General features: G+C 34.3%; 1 protein-coding gene and 1 non-coding gene across 2 annotated transcripts; one reads left to right on the top strand and one right to left on the bottom strand.

The window, feature by feature from the left end:
• Positions 1–7,096: 7,096 nt before the first annotated feature.
• On the bottom strand, positions 7,097–12,485 carry LOC137400664 (microtubule-associated protein tau-like). Its single transcript, XM_068086995.1, has 4 exons — positions 12,363–12,485; positions 9,993–10,151; positions 8,375–8,491; positions 7,097–7,291 (listed from the first exon to the last, which is right to left on the bottom strand). The coding sequence occupies exons 1-4, from the start codon at positions 12,483–12,485 to the stop codon at positions 7,097–7,099; spliced, it is 594 nt and encodes a 197-aa protein (XP_067943096.1).
• A 2,159-nt stretch (positions 12,486–14,644) lies between these two features.
• Trnaa-ugc (transfer RNA alanine (anticodon UGC)) lies at positions 14,645–14,716 on the top strand. Its single transcript has one exon. It is a non-coding gene; the product is annotated as a tRNA-Ala (tRNA).
• Positions 14,717–16,354: the final 1,638 nt, after the last annotated feature.

Here is a 16,354-nt window from a genome sequence, read left to right as displayed (position 1 = left end):
AGAGCATGCAAGAGAATGCCAGTGATCGCTGTCTTTGGCGTTTTTCTGCCCTCCTTTTATATGCATGGTCTCGAGCTTGGCTTCGCCCATCGATCATTTCGGTCATTCGATAATCTCGGCTATCTCTTTTTGGTATGCGGAGTCGGCTCATCTATGGCCGGACCTCCTGCTGTACTAGGGCTCGGCCGTGGCGTCGGCCTTGGTGTTCGGCTGTGGTATCGGCCCTGTGGTCAGTATTACAGTTGTTACTCTTTTTCTTTGACAACAACTGGTTTTGATTAGCCTTCCCCTTTTCTACTTTCCTTTTTTAAGATTTCACATTCTTTTCAGCCTTAAATCTCATGCCCAGAACTTGCCTTGTGTTAGCTTTCAAAGCTTTCAAGAAACATTGCTAGCATCTCCCTTATTCAGTCACATTATGTGCCTCTACAAACTTACCATTCCACTAATTGCTGTCATACTTGTATAAAAATCAAAACTTTATAACGTCTTTTTTTTGTTTGGGGTCGCAAACTGCTGCCACGTCTAGTAGGTTTCTTATACTAGATTTGACTTTAATTCATTGTATTTAAAATGTATTAAAAGGATAGCAACTTGAAGAGACTTTGTATCTTATTTCTTGACTAGCTATGATAGGGTGCAAGACCTTTAGCCTAAAGAACTATCAAGCGCGTGTTTATATTGAGTAAATGTAACAAATCTTTAGACGTTTCCATAAACGTTTTCCTTATTAAATCATTTTAGGCACTGTCAATTTTGATATTTTAATGTTAAAAGTGCACAAGCTTTGAAAAGCAGTGAAACACACATGCAGACTCTAGTGTTTATAGAAAGTACTCAGACATTTAAATAGCTGTAAACAGAACTTACACGTAAATGCCATATTGAGAAAGGAAAGGTAGCTGCACTTTTATACGAAGAAATTCATACATGACATCTAGCAGCCTTTCTATCAAAAACGGAAGAATGAAGTATGTTGTTTGCAACTATGAGGAAATAATCAAGAACGCTGAAACTTCCTCTTCGAGAACAAATTTATTTAATAAGCCAATCGAGTCAAACCACAAAAATTTAGCAGAGAATAGTTTATTTGTTTGAAAATCTACAGCCCAATCGATTTTTGTTTTGAAACACATAATCGCCTTATATTTTTTGCAAAATTGAAAGAAAATTAAACTGTAAAACTGACCAATCCGCATGCTAGCAGAATAGAACCAATCAGAGGTGGAGATTTTGAACTATCTTTCGAAAGCCTAAAGAAATAAAAGAAGCAGCCCCCACGGACATGAACAGCTATGTGTTTGTCAGCTCATTGATATCAAAAATCAAAGCTCTTTTATTCTAGTTACTCGGTTGGAGCAATTGCAGAACAATTCTTGTTGGTAACTGTAAACTCCTCAACTGGCATTTCCAGGTTATTCGCTAATCCCTCTCATCTTTGAGTGGGTTAAACTGTATAGCACCCTTTACATGAGGGCCAATTGTAATGAAGTTTTCTTCAAGTTTGTTTAGGAAACCATAAACCAGTGAACCTCTGCCATAACTTTTCCTATTAGCTAACCATGTTTTTGCCGAGTCTATTGACTATTTTTGCCTAGTCACTCAGTTTCACAAATTTCGTGCATATTTTCACATATCTATGCTGAAGTTTATGCGTTCTACTCATCGTAAGATGTTGGAGATTAGCTGTTCTGCTTACCTAATTGATTTTCTATTTTGGCCTGTTGACGGTTTAAATATATGCCATCTAACCTATAACAAGCCACACTACTACCTACGCTCATGCCACAGACTTCCTTCAGCGCATATATTACTAGCATTATTTAGCTTAATACTATGCCTCTATTTTTTCTCCAGAACTGAATTTGCTTAATAAACTACTGCCAGTAATAAACAATTTCAATGATTTAAATTGTATTTTCATTCTTCAAATGCGTTTGGAGTTGCTTCCACTCCAAATCATAAAACCGGGGAAATCCGAACGCATTCGACGCCATTTTACTTTAATAAATTTATGTAAAGGCACTCGCTAGAAAAAAGCGAGTCTGCTTTAACAAGTCATGTTTTGAGAGATACGTGTTTTTGAAAAAATCATAATAGCACAACTCCAAATCGTTGAAACAGTAGGGTGTGAGTTTGCCGGCAGCAAGTATCTTCGAACCCATTTGCAGCAAGAAAACAATGACAATGAACAAAGACTATCCAAAATATTTGGAGCCACTTGAAGATCTGTTTACTCTTTATAACAACTTGTAAGTTTTAAGTATTTAAATTTATCAATTTATGCATTCGACATTTTTCGTTATCTGCAATCAGGATATATGAGTGATTTATTTAAATATTCTGGTCACCGTTACATAAGCTGCAATAATTATCTTTCCTATCTCACATGACGCATTACCTGTAACTCATTAGCACTTCGAATGTATTTTATTACTGTCATGTCTCTTTTGAGTATCACATTTCAAAGATCTGAAAGATGTTTATCTAAAAGATGTTTATGCGATATGAAGAGCGTGTAATGACATTCCTTTCCTATTTCTCATTTTGTTTTGTAACATTTTGTAAAACCATCACAGGATTGTCAACAAGTGTTCATGCTTATATATGTCCGTTTATAAGTACTTGATGATCTCATAATACCCGTGGCTGTTACTCCTTTGTTAACTGTGCTATAATATTATGAGTAGTTTAGAGATTAGCTTTAGGACAAATCACTATCAACAAAAAGTTTTGTAACGATGATTACACTACTTTATACTTTTTTGACATTCTGCACACTTTTAGCGGTGAAATATACTCTCCTGTAATTATAAAACAGAGTAAATAGTGAGGGGAGTAAATACTGAATGGATATCGGTTTTGCAAAGATATAATTTCTAAAATGTCATTTTTAGGATGTTCCTAAAGATTAAATTTTAAAAAAATGATATGCTTACAGAACTGATGATCAAATTTTATAAAAATTTATGGAAATTATATACACTTTCAGCAGGAAAATATATTTTCATGAAATCATAAAATTGAATAAATGAAACATCCTAAAGATAATTCAGAAATGATGCTTTTATAAAAAACTAATAGTCATATTTTACTGTTGATGTTTGATGTATCATCTTACGCTCGCATATATAGATACAATTTGGTGAAATTTAATACAGTTTTATGGATGTTTGCACATTTTGGTCAATTCTATATTACGCCATATTTGTTTCTCGGTCTCCAGCAGTAACAACAGACCAGTACATAAGGAAGTAAATGAAATACAGGTCATGAAGTACCTGAACAGATATCTCATATAGAAGTTATAATCGTATGAAACTCTTTATCTCATTGTAATATAAGCCAATGTAATATAACTCATATATAAATATGAGTCTATGGCTCAGGGGATGCCATAAAATGCACTTGTCTGATGAGAGGTTTTTGTAGCTTTATTATTTATTTTATAAAATCTCTTTATGAAGTTTTTTCAACCTAAATTTTTATAGAAAAACTTACAATACCGAAGTTGAGCAACATTTTTTTGAGGTATGTGAAGTCAACTTTTGTTAAAGCATCGTCTAATTTGTATATTTAAATCTCAGTATTTGTCTGTACTCTGTCTGTCGTCCGTCTGTCCAGGTGTCCAGTAACAGCAATCAAATTTTAGGACACACGAACAGACGTAGAATGTTTTAAAGTTTTAGGAATGAAAAAGCTGCTGTGCACTGGATTTCAATTTGGAACCTTCAGTTCTGCAGACAGGCAGCTATCCATTACCCTACTCTGTCCAACTGGCTAGGATATAGAATAAATTGTGCACATAGTTATTACACATGCAAATCTTTCAAGACTTATGCTTAATACTTCAGCGAGCATTATGCGTGAACCATATCAAAAGAAAAATATGTGCCTATATGTGAAGAAAAATGTTTTAACTCATATGGTCAACAAGACTATTGCATTCAGTATAGAGCTGCAGTAGGGACTGCAGCTGGTCCAGTATGGATGACCTAAAAATAAACACAGTTGGCATACACAGAAATAAACACATTACACAGGAATAAACAAAGGCTTTGGTTTAAAAATTAGAATGGTAAGTGTTATATATGCTGGTTAAAAGTAAATTTTCTAGGCAAAAAAACATTTTTATTATGCCGAGCATGTCGGGCATTACGCTAGTATTTAAATAAACATTAGATCAAATCCAACAGCCTAACAACATACCAGCCACAACTACTAGACAACTACTCAATAAATACTAGCTTTTTTTATAACATCAATGTTTTGAGCTAGTCGGAAATGTTGTTAGATGTTTTGAAATCAACTTGTTAGTAGTATTGCATTCCCTAAAATAAATTATATTAGTTTATCAGATAATATTGTTATTTCCGCAATATACACGATCCTTACAAAGACCTTCTTTAGAGTCTAGCACAGCCTACTATGCAGCAAAATATTTTTGATTTCTTTATTTATTAGTAGCTTGATATGTACCTAGACTAATGGTAGACATCCATGAATGCTCTAACCAAATCTATAAGTATATTTCTCAAAGTACGTGTGTGGATCTGTCTGTCATTCTGGCTACAGCTATAGCATGCGCTGATTATTTTACCAATGCGGCCATGCGATACGATACCCCTGTTAAGAAATATTTTTCGTAAGGTTCAATTACTATATCTGAGGTCAAGGCCAATTCTCTGTGAAAAGAGCCTCGACATTATCTCTTCGTTCGGTCGGACAAAAACAGTACGATACCTCATTTTTACATTTGTACCGGTATCGAGAGGTACCAGTGTCGTCGTATTCAAAGTTTTGATGGATAGCTTTTGGTGGAACAGTCACCTTTTTAGACACACACACTTCTATGCAAAAACTGTTATTATTAATTCAACATATTCAGGATTTTTATTTTGTTTTCTCAGTTCGTATAAATTGTATCATTACCGAATCATCTTTTATTGTAATCGTAGCAAAGCCTACTTAATTTAGCTATTACTTGCTAAATATTTCACATTTACATCTAGACCTTTTATAGTCGTTTTATTTTTTTTTAAGTATTTGACCTGCCCGAAACATTTATCTCATGATATGAAGTTTAAAAGTTGTTTGACAAAGTTTGAAAACCTTTACAGTTGTTTTTATTTACTCTCTTAAGTTATTTCAATTACACAAAACACATTTCTTATGATATATTGTTTGAAAGTTGAAATGGAGAAATGTTGTTATATGTTAAATACAAATCAATTTTTTGACCAAAGACTTTTTTATTACCTTGGCAGCGCCAGGTAGCACAGCTAGTTGTAGTATAAACAGAGATTACTAATATTAGCGTAGAGAGGATAACTCCAACTTTATGGATAAGACTGATGAATGTTTATTACATATCCCATTTATCTCTCTCTGATACCTGTAGGAGAATTCAAAGCACTTTGACTCACCAAAAAGCTTGGTCTCATCCGATAATCTGAACAGGAACTTTTAAAATATTCTTGTTTTGGCTCATGCAAATACACAGGCTAGTTTATAAATAGCTCTTTTTATCGCCTATGTCTATTAGAATGGTTATGACAAGGAAGTGTTCAATGGTGCTTGGTAGCAATATAAATCTTTGAATTATCTAATTTGTGAAATGAGATGTATTTTGAAGGTGAGCAACTTTCTGTCACCAAGTATCATTGCCAGAAAATTCCAGCCACATTACAAATATTCTTGTGAAATTTATCAAGCCAGCTTTACGGCCATTATTGTAAAATTCTGAAAAGATTTTAACAATAATGGCCGTATAGCTAGTTTGTGCGGGTGCACACAGTTTCATGTGCGCTCGTGTGCGTGCATGCATACGTGCGTGTGTGCTTCTCAGATAATAAGAAACCACAGACTTTTTGCCATAATGAAGTCTGTGATTCTCACAAATCCAGTTACTTTTATAGAGTTTGCGGCCTGTAGCCCTTGTATAGCCATTATTCTCAAAGCTTGTAATTTTCATGCTTCATGTGAGTTTTAATTTGTTAGAAATGAAGCATCAACAACCTGAAGCTTTTATAAAAAAACTCATCTCTGGTGAACTAGGTTTGATGCTCAAAATACAACTCATCTCTGGTGTACTAGGGTCGATACTCTAAACACAACTCATCACTGGTGTATTAGGGTTGGTACTCTAAATACAACTCATATCTGATGTACCAGGGTTGATACGCTAAATACAACTCATCACTGATGTACTAAGGTTGATACTCTAAATACAACTCATCTCTGGTGTACTAGGGTTGAGACTCTAAATACAACTCATTTCTGGTGTACCAGGGTTGATACTCTAAATACAACTCATCTCTGGTGTACCAGGGTTGATGCTCTAAATGCAACTCATCTCTGGTGTACTAGGGTTGATACTCGAAATATAAAGAAAACGTACTAATAATAATCTGCAGACAATCGGAGGCTCTGCGTGTAAATGACGTGTCTTATTTAATCATCTAATGCAGTTTAGCTTGAAGCACTAAGTTCAGTGTTTTCACCTGCATAGTACTATATTTGGAATCGTACGATTGCATAACTTTATAAAACAAGGCACACCGCGTAAGAATATTCATGATTATACAACCTAAAACAATGTGTTAGGAAATTGAGCAAATATAATGAGCTGGAAGCGATTAGCAATTTTAGTTTACAGATAATTTCATGGAAAGACACATAACTTTAAATATGATTCATATCGCCGCTGATCGCAAATACCATGCGGTAATAAGCCAACTAACCATTTGGTATTTGAACAATGGCTAAGGAAAAGGCTTATAGTGATGTAAACCACAAACTAATTTTGCAAACATAAATGCAAAAGATTAGGTTAGCTGAATTTGTTAAATGGTGATGAGGTTTTAAATGTCACATTCGGGTAGCATCCCCATATGGTTGGAGCAAATTGCTCATTGCACACAGCTTTGAACCTTTAGTACGATGGTGGATGTCTTATTACATAAAACAGCAAAAAATGTTGAAAAGTATATCTTTACTTTAATCTGTCTACACTAGACAGGTTCATCAGCTAAATGTAAAAAATAAAGAGAACTATATTGTGATAGAGAAGCTTAGTCTAAAACCAATTGTGTTATCAATTAGTTGGGTTCGACAGCGATGTAAGTGGTTTTAATCTGTTGGAAGGATAGCTCACGGTTTTTTGGTTATAGCCCTCAGTCCATATTACATTTGGTCTATTTAGCAGTTTTTGACGGAATGGTGACATGTAATCCTGTAATGTCCGAAAAGATCTTCCGGGGACATAGTCTATATTGTCTAGTGATCCAACCTAAAACAAATAAAATTTTTTTTATGATTTTCTGATTTTATGACATTTAAAAAAGTGAGCAAGGTTAAAAAAGTAGGTTGAAATCCAAATAATGAAATCAATGTACCATCTCCTAATGCTATAACCATTGTAAGTCGTCATCTCTAAGATACAGTCCAACCTTGACCTAAAACATTAATTTATTATGTTGGAGATATGCAGCTTAACTTATTTTATTTAGAGTAAAATTTAAACTAACATAACTTATATATCTGTTTATTGTTTTAATATTTGTTACATTTTATTTGTAAGTTTTACCGTTCTCTTCACTTTTATTTATGAAACTGTTTTAAAAAAATTGTCAAAAAAACTTTAAACGTATTATGGCGGAATTATGTCCGATATGCAGAATTATGTCTAAAATGCCTGACCTGGTCAGGGTTGAGGCTGAACTATCTGGGGTTCAATTCCCAAAAAGACAACTGGCGGTGACAGGAATGATCTCGCACCTTAAATTACCCTCTGTAACTGGGCATGTCTCCTGAGTCCAGTCATTGAGGTTCCCTTGACACTTAACTCAGACATGTTCAGTCAAGAGCCATTGTTTGTACATCAATGTTCTTAAAAACACACACAGCCTCTGCTAGCAGTAAGCTAAGCAGACACAATACTTAATCTTGCTCACACACTTTAGATGTAGAGCAAAATATGCGCTGAAATTGTACATTGAGTAATATGCTCAGATGATTGTAAGTAGACATTTGATAATACTTCCACTCGATGAAACCATCATTACATTTATCATTACGTGTCAGGAATTTGAAGAGATATCTATACCTATAACATTTTAATTGAATTACTAAGGTTAAAACATAAACATATATTTTAATGTCAATATGTTTTACATAATGAGCATAATAAAGAAATATTTTTCTGAACACAATTTTAAGCTCTTCGACTGAGTTAACCTTTGCAGAGGATGCTCCTAAGAAGCACTTAAAAAGAAGCGGAGAGGGAATAGGTGCAACGAGACTGCATAAAAAAGTATTATATAAACATTTTATGCAAGGTAAGTGAAATAAGTGCAGTCAAGCACTAACCTACCTTGGCGATTGATGTCCATCTGGGTTTCTCGTGAAATGCCAGACGAACATTTCCACCAGCTGGTTGATGGTCAATATTGTCCAAGCTTCCAATTTTACTCTTGGCGTCCCAGTTTAACTGTGTAATACCCAATACAGTTTATTGTCTCAAGCAAGGCAAAATTGATGGTTTTTAAAAAGCGCAACTCCAAAGCTGCTTGAAGTTTTTTTGTAAGGTTAAATTACAAACTTACATCTAAATTGAAAAGTATTCATACTACAGTTATGTGTGAATCTTGACATTAAATGTAAAAGTTCCAAACATGTAGTAGAAGCTACTTTTTGCTATGTTCTAATAGGATTGTTTTCCATTAATTTCTTAAATTAACCTTCAAGCAGTTTGATCAAATGGAGAGTTGTCTTTTCTTTAAATACTAGTCGACTTTATGTTGTAGGTAGTTCAGTTTCGAAATTATTATCCCAGTTTTTGGCAACCACTAGACTTTAAAAATCAATTTAAGAAATTGATTTAAATAAAGTTTGATAAATTTTAATAAATCCGATTTAATAAGGTTAGTAATCCTCATAAGATTAGAATCGGATTTGAATTATATACATATTATTGAATATTATTAAAAAATTATTAATATTAGTTTGAGACAATCTGAAAAATTAACTGTGCAGTCATTTGAAAAATCTTGGCAACTTTCTTACCTGCTATAGAACGATAAATTATATAATCTACTATAACGAATAGTATGGTTATGATCAGTAAATTAATATGGTATATTAGTGTAAATGTTTGAAATATATAATAGTGCTGCTTTTTTTCTTAACATGATCTGTTTAAATAACAACGTTTTGATGGGCCACAAAGCTTTGTGACCCTTGTGTGACCTCAACCTACCTCCACACTAAGGACAAGGGCAATAGCAATTTTTTTGCTGTTCCATAGAGCGTACTGGCATTACTAGCTTCTAGAATGCTTATCTTTCTGATTTCAATCATTATTGAAATCAGAAATTTATACATCTTAAAATGCTGAAAAAACAGGGTTCAAAAAATTCCAACAGAAAAATATTGTCTTAAAGATTTTTACAGAGAAGGAAGTAGGCATGTATTTACACATTTTTTATCCCTGTTAACTGAATCAAGCCGTCAGTGAACGACCTTTTGTATTTGTAAGGTGAACTAAAAAAAACGCTTTGATGTGAGCATACTGCTCTCATGCTATGACAGCAGCAGAAGTATTTGACACTTGCAACATTTGTCAGTCTATTGCTGAAACCTCACAGTCTCTACTATAACTTTTTCTCGTCCAGTTTTTAAAGATAGTTTGATTGTATAATCGTTTTGCTAATTAAAGATGCTTGAAGCATTTGCATCTAAATAGTGACTAGTAGTGACTAGTAGTGACTAGTAGTGACTAGTAGTGACTAGTAGTGACTAGTAGTGACTAGTAGTGACTAGTAGTGACTAGTAGTGACTAATAGTGACTAGTAAATGAAGATTTTGACTTTACTAGATGCAGCTTCCTATGATCTTAAATTCCCCTGATCATTGTCCTATGGAAAGCATATCCACGAGACATTTACTATCACTTACTAAAATACTATCTTGATGTAATGTTAATGCCTCACCTCGAAGTGTGGTATTTTTCTCTTGCCTCCTTTGGCGATGTGTTTAGAGTTGTCTAAAGAGCCAACCTTGGATTTAACAAAACTAACATCCAATGGCTTATGTAAAATCTTAATGTCTCCTCCTCCTGGCTGGTGATCATAGTTGTCTAATGATCCAATCTATAAAAGCTTAGTAAGTCATATTTGTGCATATCGCTCCTCTAATACACGCATCCTACTCTCAGTGAAGTTCAACAATGTTCAAATCTAGCAGTTTTATAATCACCGGTAGAAGACGACTCCTATCATTTTTAGAAACATTTTCATTTTTGTTTGCCCATTTTTGCACGTAATTATAAAGCAATCTGATAATATTTTATGCACTTTTCATACTAGGTGAATGCCGAGCTGGATGCCTAATTTATATATATAGATTACTGACTAACTAGAGCAGACATGGCTCAGATACACAACCTGAACTCACAAGGCAAAAGTTAAAGCTGCATACATGGTGGGGTTAAAAAGAGCCTCTAATCTCAAATGCTCAGTTGTTACGTTAGCAACTTTTGGTTACCCTAAACCTTAGAATCTGAGTCTACTAACTAACTCTCATATGTTATTAATTGGCTTGTAGGCAGTGCTAATGCTACCTGTATGACAATTTCAGTTTTACATCTTGTGGTTTATGATTGCTAGTTAGCTAAAATCTCCAAAAGAATTACATGAAGATTCTGATTGCTGGTCCACATTTGATCGCAGTATATCAGAGTTGTCCTCTTGGCAATTATTTGTCAGATATGTGCGCGTAGACCTGTGACATCATCGGAGCAACGCAGATATGTGAGGGAAACGTCACAACTGTCAAACTTTCTTGATAGTTCACGTGCATTCATGACAGTCTGTGCAATGTGCATCACTTCGGGGACGGTGATTGACTGTAGTGGATTGCTTGATATATACATTGTATTTTCTTTCATGATAGTTGCTGCAGGACTAGTGGTTAATCGTTTCAGCAATCGCATTGTGCAATGACAATGCTATGCTGTGGACTATTCACTGATGTAAACAGATGGGTGTGCGATAGCGTGAACAATGTTACTACAAACAGTTGCTGATGTATTGTGGAATTAACTCCGACATACTTAGATGTAGTGTGCACCAACTTTAGTTTCGCAAAGACTATAAGCTAATCTTGTAAAACTTTGAAACGCCCTCAAAATTTAGCAACAAGAGCATGTAAAATGTTTTGCCGACTCATTTTTAGCATAAAATATTTGTTATTCTAATGCAACTTACAAGTTTTACACATATTCGTAGCAAGAGCCAAATACAAGAGATTTGTAAAGCAGCAGTTGATTATAATGTAAACATATAAAAGTGCTGAGTCACCTGCCTATATATATAGGAACAGACATTGCTAGAGTAATACGACGCTGGGGCAACTGGTGACATGAGCTTTAACACTTGAAAGCCTAGTCTTGTATACACAAGCCTTAATATAGAACAATTTTATTTGAGCTAAATATCATTTTGAAGCTCTAAGCTTGAGAAAAACAAGAAAAAAAACAGAAATAAAATAGAGTAAATAGTGCTTATTGCACGCTCTCAAAAAACTGATGTTTTAGAGATATTTGAGGAAACATCATAATTGCATTACACCGATTCTAATACAGGGTGTATAATTTTTGTAAATTTAAAAACAAATAGTTTTACCGTAAAGCTCTTATTGTTGTTGATAAGAAGCTTGTCTATTTCTGAGTCTTTATTACCAAAAACTTCTATTCGTGTGTCATCAAAAACTAATGTCTGTTGAACAGCCATTTTGCATTTCTCAATCAGTTAGAAGTACCCTCGGTATGCTAGCGATATCTCAAGAAAATTTTTACAATAAACTTGAAACTTTGAAATTATACTGAAACCATGTCAGGCATATGGCCGCCAAAATTTTGTAATTTTACATAAACCAAAGGTTTAAAAAAAAACTGAAACTACACAACCTCGTTTTCTTGCGGTTAAAACCTGATGAGAAAACATCACCCCAACTTATCTCAGGCTTCAAGGTATTAAACCGAATAATAGACCAAAATGTTAGCCAGTCTATAGATCACTTTTTGCATGTAGATACACACAGCAGTGGTCGTTTTTATCATAGGACTGATCTAAGAGGAAATAAACTTTAAGAAAGTAACCACAGCTGTAATTAACTGTTTTTACGGGTTTTCAATGTGAACTTAACAATGGAAAGGTCAAAGTTGCCAGAGATAACAATAGTTTTAGCATTTGAACACATGAGAGTCATTAAACCTCTGTAATGGCTGATGATCTTTTGACTCAATATCATAAGCAAGTAATCTAGTGGCTATATTTACAAATATGCAGGAGTTGCACTACCTTGGCATCAGAATCAATTTGATGATTTCGTACTACGATTCTGCTATCATCCTTTGCGTAGTGTCTGACATAAGTAATGGTAGTCCCTTCTCGCCTGAACACATCATTGTACATGGAATTCATGTCAGGTATAGGCGGTAGACGTTCACTGTCAGGGACGTTGTCAGGGTCTGGCAACAAAGAAAATGCCTATAATAGGATTTCAGAAGCAAGTTAGAGGTAAATAAGTACTGTATATTACATCATGGGTATGGTAACCAGGATGCATATACATGTATGTACGTATATGTATATACATATACGGTATGTGTATTTGTATATGTATATACATATATTTATATATATACATGTATATATATATACGTATATGTATATATGTATACGTAAACATACATGTAGTCTACATGTATATGTTTACATTTATGTTTGAGTATATGTATACATATATGTATAGGCTACATATATATATATATATATGTATATATATATATATATATATATATATATATATATATATATATATATATATATATATATATATATATATATATATATATATATATTCATGCTACAGACAGTACTGTTTCGGCTATTGAAGCCTCATCAGTGCAGCTCAGAGCTTAGGCTAGGGACACAAATCCCATTCCCATATATATATACGATGTATATATATATAATATATATATATATATACGATGTATATATATAAATGTGTATACATATACATATATGTATGCTGTGTGCGTATGTGTGCGTGTATGTGTACATGTATATGTATATGAAATCAGAATCAAAATGGCCGCTGTGTGTGCAGAGAACCAAACTAGCCCTTGACACAAGGTCTTTGTAAACAAGTTTATCTCCTACCCGGTGTATTATTAAAAAAGATACGGCAACAGCAAATATTATGCAATTGCAAGGACAGCCCGCAGACCCTTGATATGAAACTGACAAAACTGCGTCCAAATGTCTCTATTGCATTCAGAGTAGGCACTATTTAAATAAATTGGATTTTTAATAATATTTTTTACGACAATTCTTGACCTTAAAAGAGCTATTTTGTAATTACATGATAGTACTTGATGTTTAATACTGTGAACTGTAACATACTAATGTATGTAGTATAAACCAAGCTAGAAACTTTGTTGGTTATAAGGCATGTTCTCTCTCATATACCAGACTTGTTTATACGATAAATACAGTCACTGTCAGAAGTTAGAAAGCTCAACTTATGGAAAAGGTCTTGAAAAACAAAAAAAGACAAATGAATCAAGTTACCGTTTGTGGAGATTGAGGTCTGCTGACTTATCTTCGGAAGCACTTGGTACTGGCTGAGCAAGGGAGATGTTCGGTTGCTGGCTTCCTGTTCAAGCCTTGCTATTTTCACAGAATACTTCTTGTTATCCTTATACAGTTGACGCCTTAAGGAATCACAGTTGTTGACTGTAAAGCCTGAAATGTTAGCAATTGGTAGGCAGTTCACGTTCTGGAGTCCAGCGAAACCAAAGAATATGCGATAAGTCAGAAAGACAATTTTCTTCCTGCATATGATTGCAGCATTTGCGATGCTATATATACATGTATGTACCGACAGATGTGGAACTTACCAAAGTATTTAAAAAATAATAGCTTAGAAAAATGTTTGTAATACTCATAATCTTGCAAACTCTCCAGCTTGTTAACTTTGTTTACCATATTTGTGGTGTGATTAGATTAACGGCAAAAGGTATCTGATACACTGCATAGATTTGCTACAATCTCAGAAGTAGTTATCAATAAGCTAAAGTTCTCGTAAGAGAAAATCATCATATTATAATACGAATGAAGAGAAAATGACTTTACTGACAAATTGAAGCAATCTGCTATTGGGGATTGGTCATTGACTCGCAGTTGTCTAACTGTAGCAGACCACTCCAGCCTGGTGCAGATAGATTGCTAGCGATTACAAGAAAGAAGTTGGCTACAGTCATATCTTTTTAGAAATTAGTACATACATATTTGAATGGGCCTGAAATTTAGTAGGCCTATACATTTCTATGTTCTACACAGGATTGAACTAACATGCAACACAACTTTATGTCTAATACAAATTATACAGTGAGTATAAACTGGTATTGGGCCAAAGTATCAGGCACAATCCTGTCAGGTAACCATGATTATTAGTGAACAGATGGGCTGTGGGTCCTTACTAATAATTACCAACCGTTGTTATAGCGACCAGCGCGGTATAACATTACATTATGTCGATTAGTAACGAATTTTGTCTTTTAATTAATTGTCATGGGGATGTAGCTCAGTGGTAGAGCGCACGCTTTGCATGTGTGAGGCCCCGGGTTCAATCCCCGGCATCTCCACCTCTTTTATTTCAATTACTGAGTACTCTCAGTACTTTCATAACTGAGTACTCTCTGAATAACCAACACCACAATATCATCAACCCTCTATGCAGGCATGCCCGTTAACATCTTTTATAGTTATGCAGTGACATATGTACCAAAATTTTAAAAAGTTTCAATTAAAAATGCTACATTGAAGCCTATATCATTTTATATTATACACATTTAAAACTTAGGCTCTATGTGAAGCACTCAATACAGCTCCAACCTACCTCCAGTTTTCCAGCCTGTCTTCTGAAACTGATCCAACATTTTTTCAAGCCTCTGCTTTCGCTTTCTCCAATAAATGTCACTAACCTCCATTCTTGCTAAAGCACCTCTTGAATGAATGCCTGGCATATAATGCAGCAGAGGACAACGCGGGTGAGCACCTATAAGCAGGGGTAAGTAGCGAACAAGTAGGCAAGGATTTATAGGCTAAAGTACAAAGACTTTCTGATCAGCACTTTGTAGGTTTAATATAATTGCAAGCGGTTATTATCAGTATTGCTTTCCTATCAACCAATGGCAGTCTGCTATTTGCATACGGATAAGAGCCGAACAAGACTTTCTACTCGACTGGTATTTGGCACATAGCTATGTCACATCAATGGCTGAGCCTATTTCTTCAGCCAGCCTCCTTGAGACGAGAGTAAATTAACAGTTGTTTAGGACTCCAAAAGAAATATGAAATACAGTTTACAAATAATGAAGCTTTTAATTTAATTTACTGTAATAAGACGCCTGCTTGTGTTCAACTGAGGACTGTTTGTTTTGCGAACGAGCTTTAATAAGTGGCAGTGCGTTGGAGTTGTCTGATGCCTCTGGTTTTCATCTACCTACATGCATCTAGACAGAAGGTTCCTTTTCTAGGTGTACTACTTATGATCTGTTTTCTGATGTGTAGCTGTGGTTCTAAATCTGACATTCTAACCGGTCGCTGCGTCTCATATCTTTAACAGTCATAGTTCATGACCTACTTAAACCACCTAGACGTGTTGACCTGCGCTACTTGACATTCAGAGCCTTATCTTTGGTGAGAATAGAGCTCATTGTTATTGATGTCTATGCTTAAGGTCTAATTACTACCGTATCCAGACATGAGACCTGGAGAGCTGCAATGGTTTATCAGCAACTGTACAACTTTATGTTTCTACTACTTGGGTAGCTTAAGATGAAAGAGCATAGAAAATGAAATAACCATCTGGGAACAGGGATAAAACTCCCCGATTCAACCAAGTTTAAAAATCATGAGTCTATTGCCGGTTTTAATATAAATAGTTCTTTTTATTTATTATTTTTATTATTTTAAAGCTCTCATGAAAAAGTGTTATCTTCATATTAATTTGTTTTGTTATAAAAATGCTTCATTTTATTTAAAATGTAAAAAAATAAATAATGAACTTTATTCTAAGATAATAGTTGATCACCTCAACTATCATTTGCTTGTTTGCGGATGAGCAAATATATAAAATGCATAAAAAGGAAATTATTTAAATACTTTATTTCCAGAAAAGGTTTTTCACAAGAAATGAGGTATAATATGGAATATAATAATATAATGTGTACAAATTATTGGCCAGTGTTCTTATAGTGGAGTTCTGATGCAACATTTAC

This window comes from Watersipora subatra, chromosome 7 (genome assembly GCF_963576615.1).
Source record: "Watersipora subatra chromosome 7, tzWatSuba1.1, whole genome shotgun sequence".
In the NCBI taxonomy this organism is placed as follows: Eukaryota; Metazoa; Bryozoa; class Gymnolaemata; order Cheilostomatida; family Watersiporidae; genus Watersipora; species Watersipora subatra.
Note: the sequence above shows the minus strand (reverse complement) of the source record. Positions and strands in the feature narration are given on the sequence as shown.